The 17,195-nt window shown below is 34.6% G+C and overlaps 1 protein-coding gene across 1 annotated transcript in view; it reads left to right on the top strand.

The window, feature by feature from the left end:
* The window catches only part of Smp_121780 (serine/threonine kinase), a gene marked incomplete at its 5' end in the record, with an annotated part of 42,992 nt that overhangs the window by 13,313 nt on the left and 12,484 nt on the right, over window positions 1–17,195 (top strand). The window contains 2 exons of the mRNA XM_018798830.1: window positions 9,702–9,905; window positions 12,890–13,031. Of these exons, the coding sequence (XP_018650680.1) occupies window positions 9,702–9,905; window positions 12,890–13,031 (346 nt within the window). The remainder of the gene's footprint in view (window positions 1–9,701; window positions 9,906–12,889; window positions 13,032–17,195) is intronic.

The following is a 17,195-nucleotide window of genomic DNA, read 5'->3' as shown; positions in this document are numbered from 1 at the left end:
TGATGGGGATCTGACATTGATCGGTTCATGATCTCAACTAAACAATCTCCACGACCGTATACCGACAATTTGAATATTTCAGTATGTCGAATACATACCAATAGATTGAAATGACATGAATTTACTATAAGCAAAGCAAAAATTATTCATTTAATACATGGTTTTGTGATTGCTCCAACATTCTTTTCTCATTTACAATCAAGTTGAATTAAATAAATTCCGATAAATTTTCTCCTTTATTTCCTACACAGTACATATTTCGAACATTCATACAAAATGACTTGAAGGTGATTTAAATGAAGTTAACCGGAGAGTCGTTGGAAACCACGATAAACCAAATATATGTTTTATCGTATTAAGGTACTCAGCAGTAGTGAATGTTTACGAATTGACAGAAGTTTGTAATTTAAACCGTTGGATATCAACTCAATAGCTTATAGTTTGTGCTTCACTAAAGTATTTAAAGATTCGATTTCGACAGATGGTATGATACTACAACAAAAGTACAATAAAGCACTCTATAGATCTACAAATCGAACAGTTTTCATGAGCCCGTGATATGTAGCACTCCATCGTGTCAAGAATAAGACAACTATGATTGATAACGATGAATGAAGGTCACATTATATTGTTAATTAGAAAGTAGACCTATGGGAACAAACAAGTCATTCAATGGTTGATTCGCTATAGTCGGTTTATGATGGTGTTTAATTAGAAGTGTTTGACGAGTTTGTTGTATTCTCCGTTATTAAAAAAGATACTATAGGGAGATAATCCAACTTGATTAATCCTTAAATAGTTGTATTGTACTTCCAACTATATGTATTTTTAAACTCAAACAAATGTTAAGATATCTGTAGTTAAACAGTAAAGACTTTATCTGTTGTTAGGGTGTTACTTACTTATTTACTCTTGTTACCACTCATGGAGGAGGGTAGGTCACTCACCATTCTCCATCAAACTCTGTCATGGATAATCCTTTCAAGTTATGTCCAATTGATATTCATCCTATTCATGTCTGCTTCCAATTCTCTGCACAGTGTGTTCCTTGGTCTTCCACTTTTCCGTTTCCTTTCACGATTCCAAGTTGGAGCTTGCTTCATGGTGCAGTTTGGTGATTTCCGTAATGTATGTTCCATCCTCCCCCAACGCCTTTTTCTAACTTCCTCTTCATCTACAAACTGGTTTATTCCGTCCCAGAGTAGGCTGTTGCTGAATGATATCCGGTCAACGGATATTGAGTATCTTGAGTAGACAATTATTTATAAATACTTGTACTTCTTCAGCGATGGTTGTAGTAGTTGTACATATTTTATCTCCGTACGGTAGAACTGTCTTGACGTTCGCATTGAAGATTTTGACTTTGACGTTGTTTGATAGTTGTTTTGAGTTCCGTATGTTGTTCAACTATAGGAGTTCTGTCCTTACTTTGCCAATCCACCTATTATTATGTTAGAAACTCATGTCGCAGATAAAGATCACAATCAGTATAGCTGATTTCATGGAGTCTGTTGAATATTTTAGTTTATATCACTGACTGACTGAAGATATACAACCACTGAAGACCAGAAGGCTCTGGACAAACGTTACATGTTAATATATAAATTCTCAGAGGTACACATCGACAATACAACTAGGAATCTTTTGAGTAAATTTGCTATAATATTGTTATTAGTACTAACATTTATATTTTGAACGATACAAGTTATTCAAACTATATTAAGATTGATATCAGAAGGGGTTTTTGTAGATATTATAGTAATTTTAATAGTAGAGATCATGAATCAATTGAAGCCGTATAGTGCTTCCAGGTTTTCCATGGTGGTCTAGCTTCAATTGACTCATAATCTGAACTATATTAAGATTGAATTCACTTAGTATTGTTTGTTTGAATCCTCCCATCGATGTGTTTAGGACTGCAAGTGGCAATTAGTACTCAGTGGCCGAGTGGATAACGCGATGGCGTTTGAAGCGAGGGTACTGGGTTCGAGTGCCAGAGTGAACATCAACTCTGAGATGCAGATACATCCAGCTGACGAGTCCCAAATAGGACGAAGTGGCGCGCTTCCTGGATTCCACTGCTAGCCACTATCCATCTCTGCTTATCCATCTCTATATTAAGATTGGTTTGTAAATACTTTACAAGTCAACAACTACTGAGCTTTTTTTCCGAAAAGTTACATTAGCTTGGAAAAAAAAGTAATTTATACGCTTACCTATATTTTTCATCGGTATATAAGAATGAAATTTTTAAAACTCTGTTATAACGGTTGAGTGCGTGCTTGCCCTGTTTGATATATGAGCGTGCTGATCCCCGCCAATCAGAGAGGAGTAAATTATCGATCAGAGCAATAATACACAAAAGCCATATGAGCAGTCTTGAGTACTTATCAATCCTGTTTTCTGCCTAGACCAGACAGTTAAGTCCACAACACCAATAACAGCCTCTTCAATATGAATCATTATTCTCAAACATACTGGGTTTATATACCAAACAAACTGACCACATCATAGAATAAAATAGAAAATAACATTTGTACAAGATTTGGCCAAATGTGGCTGTGATTAGAGGAAACAGTAATTAATGGACTAGGGATAACTCAAGAATGGTAAATCGTATGATAATAGTTTATGTCAAAATAAAGCTTATAATAAGAAGGACACGAATAGGAATAGTTGAGTTACTTAACAATTATACGATAGGAAATATACATATCATATTGGTCCACAATTGAATGTATTAGAACACAATATTACAGTATCTTTTAGTAAAATCTGGGAACCATACAATAAATACTTCATTTGCAAAATATCAGTCAGTCTATTGTCTCAAACTTGACTGTTTCTTCGCTTCCACAGTAATCATTCTCTGATCTCATTCTCTTTTCTTCGATCTTCTTAACCTTCTGCCATTAGGCATTCTACTTTCTATTTGCGATACATATTACTTATATATATCGATATCAGTAGCACACACCACTGTATTATGTGGGAGTTGCGTGATATAGTGAATTGATTGAAACCAAAAATATGAACAATTAGGTCTCAAAACAGAAGTTCGAAAATGTCATGCTTATTCCAAGTTTTTCTTAATAACCTAGAGTTTGAACTTTGTGTCCAGTTGTCAAGTTGTGCTTTATAGTATAGAAAAAGATACAGTTGTCTAGTAATTGCTAGTTCAGAATGATTCTTCATTCATGTCTATATGCGATAAAAACTGTCCTTCTTTTGAACAAATTTCACAAATACTTTGGTGGTTTTGTATTCTCTGCGATGGGTGGTTTAATTGTAAACTCTTGATTATCCTTTAAGACATCAACATCAACACAAACCACAAACAGAAATCCCGACCGTTGCTGCTACCTTGGCTTGGTAATCGGGCTTGTCTATCGTGATGAACCAATCGAGCTATACTGACTGGAACAATCGTTCCTCGAGGTCCTACCATGCCAGACAGGCCATTTGAAGAGCGGTAAGACTAAAAGCAGCAAACCCAAGGTCCGAAGGCGAAGTCGTACTGCTGACTGTACAGAGGTGTGACGGCAGTAAAGTGTTTCCTTCAGACAACCAGCATAACAGCGATGCTGTCTTCCCACAAGGAGGGATGAGGTTAGAAAAGGTCGACCCTAAAAATGCACACCTCGCCTTATCCCACGGATATCCGTCTCCGGCGGTGAGGTCCCAACAAGTATGGAGCTAACACGAAAATACCCACCAAAAGGTCGTGTGTGACCGACCTCAAGCAGTTGTCCCTTAGGCATCGCGGTCACGCTCTCAGGTCATTAAGACCACCCCTAACTCAATTCCGTTTCCAGATACCTCTAGAAGAACCCTTCCACGGTGTGGGCAACCGGGAATTGAGAACCGCCCTCATACCTCTAACAGCACTCAGGACTGACAATTAGAAATGAGCTTTTCAAATTTATCCACGGTTAACTTAGTCTATTCTACTGATCCGGAATTTCTTCAGTTATTATTCAGACTTTTGTAACATCTAATTGCTTGTTTATTAGTGAACTGTGGATAAATTCAAATAGCTTATTTCCCTTCGAAGTATATGTTTTGGTAATACTGTCTAGAAGATAATGAGAACTTCATAATGAAATCAATTCAGCTCAGAAAATAACACCTCAAAAATGTACATATTGATATACGAGTATTCTCCACCATCTGAAAAATACTACAAACAAAATTAATTTATGATTGAATTCATGAGTCAATTAAAGCTGGACCACCATGGGAAACTTGAAAGCAGTGGACAGCCGTTTCGTCCTAGTCTAGGACTCTACAGGGATGTGCATCCACAATTTCACACGCGAGATTCAAACTCAGAACCTTCGACCTCGCGCACAAACGCTTCACCTCTAGACCACTGAGCTGTCAGGCATCCAATAGTGTTAATGTCTAACTCCAACCAATTTTACTCTTTCCCTCGAGAAAACACTTTTTAATGATTACCTCTTTTTCATATTATTGAATGATTTTACTTTATTTTATACAAAACTAATGTTTCTTTCTTTCTTAAAAACGATTCATTATACTTCATCTTTGCCATTTTACTTAACATATTGATGCCCAAAAACAGAATTGATCCTATGTAATATTTATGTAGTGTGAAAAGATGAACAGAAGAATGAACACTTTTTTCCTATTGTTTATAACAATCCTAATGGAATAGTGTCTATATATATATGTAGAATAGGATTGATCATGTGAAAGTAGGAATGTTCCAAAGTTCCCTATATTCATTCATTTTATTTAAATATCATTTGAAAGCTTAACCTTTAAATGAAGAACAAAAAAAGGAGTGAAAATAGGGAAATTTCTCAATTTTGTATGTACAATCTATATTATTGACTATGACTGAATTATCTCAGTTAAAATATACATTATAAGCAAAGATGGATAGTGGCTAGCAATGGGAAGATTCAAACAAACAATACTAAATGAAATTAAACTTCACCCCATCGGACAAGCAAATAGCTATCAGGACTCAGTGACCGAGTGGATAAAGCGATGGCATTTGAAGCGAAAGGTACTGGGTTTGAGTGCCAGAGTGAACATCAACTCTGGGACGCAGATACATCCAGCTGACCAGTCTTGAATAGGACGAAGTGGCGCGCGTCAAACTGGATTCCACTGCTAACCACTATCCATCTTTGCTTACAATGCTTGTGAATTAAGACTATATCGAGGCAATACGCACAGTATGCACATATGCCAATTAGAGACTGACCAGTTGCATTCCTAACACATCGATGGGAAGATTCAAACAAACAATACTAAATGAATTTAAAATATACATTTTTTTTGAAAAAGTAATAATAAAATTACACTTTCACAGTATGATAGTTACATCATGTAGAGCTTATTATTCTTGACTAATAAAGAAGAAAACATTGTAAGCAAAGATGGATAGTGGCTGGCAGTGGAATTCAGGACGCGCGCCATTTCGTCCTATTTGGGACTCTTCAGCTGAATGTACCTCCATCTTAGAGTTGATGTTCACTTTGTCTGTTCACTCCATCTTTGCTTACAATGCTTGTGAAATAAGGCTATATAGAGGCAATACGCACAGTATGCACATATGCCAATAAGAGACTTACCAGTTGCAGTCCTAAACATCAATCGGAAGATTCAAACAAGTAATACTAAGTGAAAGAAGAAAACAGTTTTCCAGGACTTTACAACTCCAAGTTATTGAAAACACTGTAGTGGTATTGTGGTATATGCTACTTATATTGACAGATGTAAGTAACCTATAATACCAATCAGAAGGGGAATACTTGTCAAAAGAAATTTGAGAAGATTGAGTTCTCCAGCTCAACCGAATGGAATTGGAATAAAAACAAGATTGAAGGAATCGTGAAGGATGTAAAGGACAATTGAATGATGTGGAAATGATGTATTTGTTGTATGATTTTCACAATTTACTAAACCACTGTGTGATTGTGCATTTGAAAAAATAAATTGATTTTCCCACATGAGTTCGCATTCACCACAGTATATCCTAATCATTTTCATTAGAATATTCCTATCAAACTATTTCAATCACTAACTGTTTGTAGTGAATGAATTTTGCTGAGTATTTTGAATGTATAAAAGGTGGATAGTGTATGTGAGTTTGTTATATCCCGTGGAGAATTGTGAATGGGAACTCTGAGGACTATTTATGGACCAATATGATATGTATATTTCCTATCGTATAATTGTTAAGTAACTCAACTATTCCTATTCGTGTCCTTCTTATTATAAGCTTTATTTTGACATAAACTATTATCATACGATTTACCATTCTTGAGTTATCCCTAGTCCATTAATTACTGTTTCCTCTAATCACAGCCACATTTGGCCAAATCTTGTACAAATGTTATTTTCTATTTTATTCTATGATGTGGTCAGTTTGTTTGGTATATAAACCCAGTATGTTTGAGAATAATGATTCATATTGAAGAGGCTGTTATTGGTGTTGTGGACTTAACTGTCTGGTCTAGGCAGAAAACAGGATTGATAAGTACTCAAGACTGCTCATATGGCTTTTGTGTATTATTGCTCTGATCGATAATTTACTCCTCTCTGATTGGCGGGAAACGTCACCTCATATACTAAACATAGCACGCACATCAATTGATATAACAATTACTCACTTAATTACTTACTTACTTACGCCTGTTACGCCCAATGGAGTATGTGCCGCCGACGTATAACCCTACAATTGCACTAGTTTTTCGCATATAAACTAATCTTCAAAATGAATATTTTTTCATTCTTTTTATCCTCTACTTTCTCTTTGGGATTCAAGAGTAAAAGATTTCGAAGAATCATGAGGTTTCCGAAAAATTACTGTCTAAACATTCAAATACAAGACTTATCACACTGTAGTTAAGATTAGTAGTTATTTATATTTTGAAACCTATATTAGATAAGACATTAAATAGGAAGAATATATTTGTAAAATCTCAGCCAATGAATTTGAAGTAAATCCAACGTTTCGCCTGGCGATCTCGTCCAAGCTTTTTCAAGGAAATATATATTTAATGTCTTACATCAACTCGGCGTCCAAATACTGTGAAAATATTCGCTCTAATTTAAACGAAAGTTCTTATACCTTATTATATAATACTGAGGTAATTTGGTTCAAACTACTAATAATAGTAATAAAAACAAATGATTATATTATAAGCAAAATGGATAGTGGTTAGCAGTGGAATCCAGGAAGCGCATTTCATCCTATTCGGGACTCGTCAGCTGGATGTATCTGCGTCTCAGAGTTGATGTTCACTCTGGCAATCGGACCCAGTGACTTTCTCTTCAAACGCCATCGCGTTATCCATTCAGCTACTGAGTCCTGATAGCCACTTGCTTATGCGATGGGATGAAGTTTGAATTCACTTGGTATTGTTTGTTTGAATCTTCCCATCGATTTGTTAGGACTGCAACTGGTCAATCTCTAATTGGCATATGTGCATACTGTGCGTATTATCCATCTTTGCTTATCATGTGTAAAAGCTGTTTTTCATCATTGATATTGTTGACTAAATTATAACCAATATTTGTGTTAGGAATGTCTGGATATATTCATTTTAGTCAAGTTAGTGGCTATCTGGATTCATTAACTAAGAGAATACTATATTGGGGTTTTGGATTGAAAGGTCTTGAGTTCGAGTCCCAGTCCTAAACATAACACTAGCATATTGCAGGTATATCCAATTGTCAAGTTTCAAATAAGATGAACAGTTTATCCTATATTTGATTTCTAGCTACCATTCATTTATTCTAAATAACATTTCTTACTTATTCTTCCATTTATACGGTACAGTACGAACTGCTCCTATTCACTAACAATAACATTATTAATTCTATTTTAGATTTACATAATGACAAGCATGAATACAAAGACTAGTGTGTATACATTTTGTTGTCCATATTGACATTTTAATCATTGTCAATTGAAGTGTCTAAAATTCTAAACACACATGCATACGCATATGTGTATATCTATATATTAACCAAAACTTGGAGTGTCATGGTAACATGGTTAAAATTAGACATTAGTTAGTCTAACCATTCGGTACATTGATATTAGCGCATATGTTATCTTTTTTATCCATTACGAATTAGTAATTATAAGTAAGATTTATATATATATTACTTACATCGGTATTAAATGGTAATAAACGTTATTCTGAATAGTTCCAGTGTACTGAATTACCTCACTTATATAATTCATGACCAAATTAAACATATAAATCAATTCTCAGACAATTTTAAGGTAAAAGATTCTTTGAAAAATAGGCGCAACTACTACCGAACTACCGAATTGAGGGCCCAGTTATTATATGACGTCGCCAGTTGTTATGTCGTGTAAGTGCGTGCGTGCCCCGTTTGATATATGAACGAAATATGATCGCCAATTAGTGAGCAGTGATTTATCGATCGATCGCCCAATGATACACAAAAACTGTATGAGCAGTCTTGAATACTTATCAGTCCTGCTTTCTGTCTAAACCAGTCAGTTAAGTCCACAACACCAATAACACCTTCTGCAATATGAATAATTATATTTCAAACATAATGGGTTTACATACCAAACAGACAGACCACAACGTACCATAAAGTAGAAAATAACATTTGTACAAGATTTAGTCAAATGTGGCTGTGAATAGGGGGAAAGTAATCAATAGACTGATGATAACTCAAGAATCGTATAATAATAGTTCATAGGTCAAAATAAAGCTAATGATAAGAGGGACACGAATATGAATACTTTAGTTACTTAACAATTATACAATAGGAAATGTACATATCATATTGGTCCATAAATAGTCCTCAGAGTTCCCATTCATAATTCACCACGGGATATAACACCACCCCTTTTTTGAAAGATCCGGAGTTGATATCCGGATTTTAAATTTCCTGAATTTATCTTCCTCCAGGAAATAATATTGGATCCTCATATACCGAAGTTACCATTAATGTGACATTATTTAAAACATATTTGCCGCATTTCACAGAGAATCCACCAGAAGTGATTAGATCATGAGGATCAACGACATTTTATTTGAGGTCACCAGTGTCTGATTCTTCTGAAACATTTTCCTTAAATTTATTGGTAACCTCATTAGCAGATAATGAATCATTGGGTTAATCAGTATCTATGAAAATTGTATTGGGTTCTTGGTTATTGTTTAATGCATCCGAACGCATCAAGAATGGTAAATAGTATAATAATAGTTCATACGTCAAAATAAAGCTTATAATAAGAGGGCCATGAATATGAATAGTTTAGTTATTTATCAATTATACAATAAAGAGTATATGCATAGTATTGGTCCATAAATGGATTCCAAAGATATCATTCACTATTCTTATCGGGGCATAACATTAAGTATAAGGAAAAAACACCTATTATATCATAAAAACAAGAGTTTCACCCAGTGAAGGGTACTATTTTCTATGATTGTTATAAATTCGCCCATATATATCATTGTTTAGAATGTAAAACTTATTACTATGATCAGAAGGGGTTTTTTGTGGAGATTTAGTATTTTTCATAGTTGAATGCGTAAGTCAATTGAAACTAGATCACCAAGGAAAACCTGGAAGCACTGGACGGCCGTTTCGTCCTATTGTGGGACTCCTCAGCAGTGCGCATCCAGAAAAAGAAAGTTTTAATTTTTTTTTGTGTTTGTTTTCCATAGTGGAAAATTTGGTGAAGTGAAACGATGTCAAGAAAAAAAGACTGGAAGAGAATTTGCTGCAAAATTTGTTCCAATCGCTAGTGAAGAAGATATGAATAGTGTATTAAATGAAATTGCTGTTATGAATACATTAAGACATCCAAGATTAATTCAATTGTATGATGCTTATCAAATTGATGAAGAAGTTACACTTGTTCTTGAATTGTAAGTTAATATATAGTTGATCTTGTTTTGAATAGTTTTTATTTCTATAAATAGATTTCGATGGTTTATTTTACAGACTAACCTTAATTAGACTGGAAAGAAAGAAGCGTTGGTCATCTGTTCCGTCTTAGATTGAGACTTCTCGGGGCAGTGCATATCCACAACATTACAGGGGATCTAACCCAAGACGTTCTAGGTTTCTCGGTTAGGACTTAACCTATAGATTACTGATTCGACATCCGATGGTTTACATGTCTAACTTTATTCATTTCATGATATTGCACAACCATCTTCCGTCTTACGATAGAATTTTTAGATTAATCAAGAAAATTTTGAGAAAGCTTTCAGAAAACCATATAACAGATATATTAATTTAGGAACTTTCAGAGGTAGATTGTACATTCACACGAATTTGCTAAGTGACAATGTTATACAGTAGAAGACATCAAAGATTCATCAGTATGCGAGTTGTAGTGGTCAACCATATCGCTTGTAAGAAAGATATCCACCGAAGATGCTGGGAGATAGTTGCACAATATCACTGACTGATCGAGGTTAGACATTAACACAGTCAGATGCTGGTTTGAAGGTCCAATGGTTAGTCGTTTGCGCTTAGAACTCAATGTCTTGTGTTTGGTCCTCGGTGTCAGGGTTGTGGATGTGCACTGCTGTGGAGCATTGTACTAGAGTGTAACATTTGTCCTGTGCTTCCAAGTTTTCAATGGTTATCTAGCTTAATTTTTTTTGTGATCTCATTCAAATGATAATCATTCAGTTTATCATTGTATTTACCCAAGTTTTTATTCAGTGAACTTTTGAAATAGGTTATTCACTCACAGTACATTGGTGAATCACATGTTACTTACTATGTAACAATAAATTCACTTATTATTACTTGTTTGAATCTTCCCATTGATGTCTAGGACTGAAATACGCATAGTATGCACATTTACCAATAAGAGACTGACCAGTTGCAGTCTTAAACATCAATGGGAAGATCCAAACAAACCATACCAAGTGTATTTAAACTTCATCCTATTGCACAAGCAAGTGACTATCAGGACTCAGTAGCTGAGTGGATAACGTGATGGAGTTTGAAGCGAAAGGTACTGGGTTCGAGTCCCAAAGTGAACATCAACTCTGAGATGCAGATACATCCAGCTGACGAGTCCCTAATAGGACGAAGTGGCGCGCGTCAAACTGGATTCCACTGCTAACCACTATCCATCTTTGCTTATAATGTCACATTAAGTTAATAGGTGAATTATTTAGTAACCCAAGTGAACAATAAGCAATTATCTGAGAATATAAGTTGAATGATACCTCATTGAATTCAGTCTCCAATAGATTAACCTGATTTCTTAGGTTGCAAAAATAGTTTCAAAATGAAATTCATCACCTGTCTACAATTTTTGTACACAAGTTTTTTTCTCCTATTTCAATGTAAAGAGTATTGAAACATTTTGTTTTAATTAACTATTTTTAAATATGGTAACATTTTGATCAAAGGTGGGAATTTAAATTTATTAATTGAATTTAATTTGTTTATTCATATGGTTACATTTTATTCATTATTAAAACAATTTTTAAAAGAAAACTCGTTTCTAATTAGTTTTAATGAATGATATTCATTAAATCACTAATAATTTATTAAAATTCTGAAAATAGAATCTTATCTCTGTAAGGTGGAGACAATTATTCACTTCAGACAATAGATGAAGGATCACACACGATCGTGGATCGATTGAAGTTAGACATTAACACCATTGAATAAGGACTAACTCAATGGTCTAAAGGTTGGGCATTCGAATGTGTGACCGAAGCTCCTGGGTTCGAGTTTTACATGAGAGACCGTGGTTTCTCACTGGTGAGGAGTTCCGTACTAAGATAAAACGGCCGTCCAGTGCTTTCAGGCCTTCAATGGTGGTCTAGCTTACATCGATTCATTAACTCAACTTTTAAAATTAATACAATCTCCAACAGTCCCCATTCTGATAGTTAAATAAGAATTTAGTTTCTTTCTTTTGCTTGGAGTATTTATAATGGACTTGTTGATAACAGACCAGATCTTATCAGAAGACATTTTAATTTAGTTCTGTATTGTGTCGTATTCGCAATGAATATCGAATTTGTTTGAATCAAGTAGTGAATGAATAAAAACCAGTACTACGTTGAATTACTCTACTGATTAATGTGTCGCTAATAAATATTTGCTTAGGATTATACATGTAATTCTACTGGGAGTATGTGTTGGTTTGACATTTAGTTACATAGAAGGTTATAAGTTTAGACTGATCTACCAGGTTTTCCTGTTAAATAGAGATCTTATCGAAACATTTTTCTTTAAGCTTGCATTGATCAGATGTAACATAAGGAAGACTAGACAATTTATAGGAGCTTAGGATAGGTCTTTCAGAAATGAGTGAACCCATAAGAATAAGTTTGATCTACCAGGTACAAATTAGAAAAAAACATACTCGTAAAACATAGATTAAAGTTAATAATCTTACATTCAACATACCCTGACAATGATGATGAGTATTTTTTCTTGTTTTTGCTTTTGTTGTGTTCTCTTTGTCAGTTTTGATAAATTGGGTTAATAAGGAATAGGTCAAATGATAAATGAATTTCATTCGCTTAGAAATAACTTGCATTTCTAAGGAATGAGATGACTTTATTTTCTGAGGGATATATATATATATATATATGGGGTTGTGGAGATTGTTGAGTTTTTGATTGAGTTCATGAATCAATGGTTAGGCCACCATTGAAAATCTGGAAGCAGAGGACAGCTGTTTCGTCCTAGTATGGATCGATTGAAGTTAGACATCAACGCCGTTGTATGCCGGCTCAGTGGTCTAGGGATTAAGCGTTCGAGTCCTGCGTGTGCGGTAGTGGATTCGTACTATTGATATTTTGTTTAATTTTAACTTATATTTGGATTTGATAATATTGTTTTTATTTCTATTCATTTGTTATTATAGGATCACAGGGGGTGAATTATTTGAACGAATTATTGATGAATCATTTAATTTAAATGAATCTAGATGTATAAAATTTATGCATGAAATTCTTCAAGGTGTTGAATATATGCATTCACAAAATGTGATACATCTTGATTTAAAGGTAAACTTTACTTTTATTAGTTTTGTTATGTAACTGGGTTCAGAACTCAGTAAATTTTTCATATTGTTAGCTAATATAGTTAAGGTTATTGTTGTTGTTAACTGTATACATGTATTTATTTATTGGTTAACTTGAATCAACTACTGCTTATAAGCAAAGATGGATAGTGGTTAGCAGTGAAATCCAGGGCGCACGTTTCGTCCTATTTGGAACTCGTCAGTCGGATGATCCTGCATCTCAGAGTTGATGTTCACTCTGGGACTCGGACCTAGTACTTTTCTCTTCAAACGTCATCGCGTTATCCACTCAGCTACTGAATCCTTATAGTCACTAGCTTGTGCAATAGGATGAAGTTTAAATTCACTTGATATTGCTTGTTTGAAACTTCCCATTGATGTTTAGGACATATATGCATGCTGTGCGTATTGCCTCGATATAGCCTTAATTCACAAGCAGTCCTAAACATCAACGGGAAGTTTCAAACAAACGGTACTAAGTGAATTCAACTGCCGCTTAGTTCCATATATATTGGAATCTGTATTTTGACTAAATAAGTGAATCATATATCATTCATGGTAATTTCGACATACTTTATCAATCAATTATAGAATCGTTGGTGGAAGCTATAGTGAGTCTATTGTTGATACATAAATAAAATCTTTATCTACAATCTTGTATTATTCTTCACGTCATGATGTATTAGTCCTTCTTTAGTTATACAAGAAGGCAAGTAACCAGTTACGTCAGCAGGACATAACATGTAGCAATCAGTAATAGTACTTTATCCAGGTACAACAAATTGTTTGATGGTTTGCCGTGTAGTGTTATTGTCAACGTGAAACTCAGATAAAAATAATAATATCACTTTTGAAATCTTCTCATCATTAGTTAATGTTGTAAAACTTCTAGTCCATTTTTACTCAGTCATGTTGAGAGCTAGATTGAAATCATTGATGAAAATAGATAATGGACAATTCATATCATGAACTAACTGAACTTGGAATTGTGAACTCCTGAATAAAACTTATCTACTGTAACACACGAATGCTCTAGCCCCAATGACGTAATGAGGTAAGAGTAAAGTGGTTGTAAGTAATCAGCCAGAAACTCTGGATTTAGGATTTGTTTTAGCTGGTACCCATCAGTAAGACGTACCTGCAATATGGTGGAAACTAATATTTCCTGTAAAATATTAATCCACGTCACCCAGTTTCACAGGATGAGACGTTGAAATTGTGTAGGTCGGGCTATGACCGACCTTCTTTTGAACTGAAATACTTATATTAATTAATCACTGAGTAGTAACCCATTTTGCATTTGTTTAGTCCTGAATGCTAATTAATTTCTTTTGAACCAGTTGAAAATAGACTGTTTCTTCAATTGCATTCAAATTAATAAAATAATGTAGTATTTCGAATAGCTAGATCTAATTTTTCATAATCACTTTAATGGGATATTGTTCATCTCTGAAGATAAATCACAGGTTTGTATTGTCCAAAACAAATGAAACCATTCAATATGAAAAGTGTAACTAGATCTTATCACAATTGATTGATCACTGGGTGATGATCAATATCATGTGTGTCAAGTCCATTTTAGTGCAGACCGAATGCTATCGATCAAGTTGCATTGTGACCACTAGTCTAGGTGGCTTGACACTGCATGCACTATGTTCAGATATGCTGATGGTTGGAGGTGGTGGTTGGAGATAGATAGATATAGGTAGATAGATAGATAGATATAAATAGATAGATAGATAAATGGAACTGCAAGTAACATAATGAGTATTTTGTTAACTTCATTAGTGATAAATCATGTCTCGTTTTTATTACAGTTGTCATTGAAATGTTCTATTGGTTTTACTCCTAATTAGTGTTGTGTTAATGATTTATTTACGAGTATTTTTGTTTATCTAATTACTTCACTAGTGGTAGTGTAATAAACAAAAACAGGTGAAGATGACCAAAAGTCTTCTAACATAAAATTACAAAGTTCTTTTTTCAAATGTAAGAACCATACATTTTCCAAAATGTCCATTAATTGTCTCAGACTTTATTGTTCGTTCATTTCCAAACCAATTCCTCTCTGTTCTCATTCACTTTCATATGATCTTCCCGATCTTCTGCCGCCCGGTTTCTCATTTCCGATTGGTGTTGCATACTACTTATATCTAATGACATCAGTAGCACACACCACAATGTGATTATTTATCATAAATCATTTTAAAATAAAATAAAATTATATAGTTGAAATCATGAATCAATTGAAGCTAGACCACCATCGAAAACCTGGAAACACTGGACGGCCAACTCGTCCTATTGTGGGACTCCTCAGCAATGCACATCCACGATCCCGCACTCGCGAGATTCGAACCCAGGACCTACCAGTCTCGTGCCAGATCACTTGACCGATAGACCACTGAGCCGGCTGGCATCCGATGGTGTTAATGTCTAACTTCAACCAATCCACAAAGTTGAGCAACCATTCACCAATGTCTTTAGTGAGTTGATATCTCCCAACAGACCTGGTTGAACTCCACTGGTCACTGTTTCTCACTAGAACTCCAGGAAGTATCTAATGGAGCCAATCACTAGTGAGCATATGATCATTATCAAAAGTTAGACATTAACACCGTTGGATGCCTGACAGCTCAATGGTCTAGAGGTTAAGCGCTCGCGCGTGAGACTGATAGGTCCTGGGTTCGAATCTCGCGAGTGCTGGATCGTGAATGCGCACTGCTGAGGAGTCCCATAATACGACGAAAGGGCCGTCCAGTGCTTCCAGGTTTTCCCTGGTGGTCTAGCTTCGATTGACTCACACTTTCAACTATGAAAAATAATAAATCTCCACAAAACCCCACTAATTAATTAATTAATTTTAAAAAACTACTTAACTAATTAATTAATTAGTTAATTAATTAATTAATTTCCCGTTTCTGATCATGTGACTTGATTTCAATCTGTTACATTATTTAATTAAGGGTAATGACTTATCAAGATGTCTTTAAGTAAGTATTAAATTATCAGATATCAATTAATACTACTGATAAGATACAGTATAAAATAGTATCATCAAAATTTTCCATAGATAGTAAAGATGGTTTTTAGTTTAAGAAGATGATTTCATTGAAATTGTGTTCTCATAAAGAAGTGTTGAGCCAGATCACTTAGAATCTTCAACGACTTAATACCAACACAACAAAAATTCCAATTAGGTAGTCAACTGTTTACATTCTTACAAAATGTATTGAACATTGAATTCACTTGGTATTGCTTGTTTGAATCTTCCCATTGATTTTTAGAACTGCGATTGATCAGTCTCTTTTTGGCATATGTGCATACTGTGCGTATTGCCTCGATATAGCCTTAATTCACAAGCATTATAAGTAAAGATGGACAGTGTCTAGCAGTGGAATCCAGGACGCGCGTTTCGTCCTGAGATGCAGGTATATCCAGCTGACGAGTCCCAAATAGGACGAAACGCACGTCCTGGTTTCCACTGCTAGCCACTGTCTATCTTTGCTTATAATGTATTGAACATTATTTGAATCTCTAAACTAATAAATAATGAGGATTGATTTTTGATTTCCTATCCTGATGAGCTCTGCACTACAAGCATGATACTATATTAACTGAAAATGTTAACAGTTGGATAAGAAATTTTATATTTCAATATTCATCAGTCAGTCGTAAGAAACACAGAACCTGGCATATATTTCCCGATTCAAGTTATCATATTGTGGTGTGGGTTACTTATATCCACATAAGTAGTATTTGACAATGGTCAGGGAAAGAATGTATTTCACTAGAAGATTGATGAGGAAAGAACGGAAGCGAAACGCTATTGGTACGAAGATGCATGAACAATAATAATGGGAGACTATGGACTGATATTTGCAGAAGGAACGGTCAAGATTGAAACAATTGTTTGATAGTTTGCAAATCGACTATTTACTGTATGGTTGTCAGATTTAAGTAAGATAGTCTGTAATTTCGTGTCGTATACATCGGATTGCCCCCACTCGTGTTCTTGTTCACCACAGTTTAATAATGAAGCTTTCACTATCTATCTAGATACAACAACATAAAGAATTTTTTAGATATACTAAAGTGCATTTCACTAATGAAGAGACTCTAACAGCTTATTCTTGATTGAAGCTTATAC

The sequence above is a fragment of the Schistosoma mansoni genome, chromosome 3 (genome assembly GCF_000237925.1).
Source record: "Schistosoma mansoni strain Puerto Rico chromosome 3, complete genome".
Taxonomy (NCBI): domain Eukaryota; kingdom Metazoa; phylum Platyhelminthes; class Trematoda; order Strigeidida; family Schistosomatidae; genus Schistosoma; species Schistosoma mansoni.
This window is presented reverse-complemented; position numbering and strand designations above follow the sequence as displayed.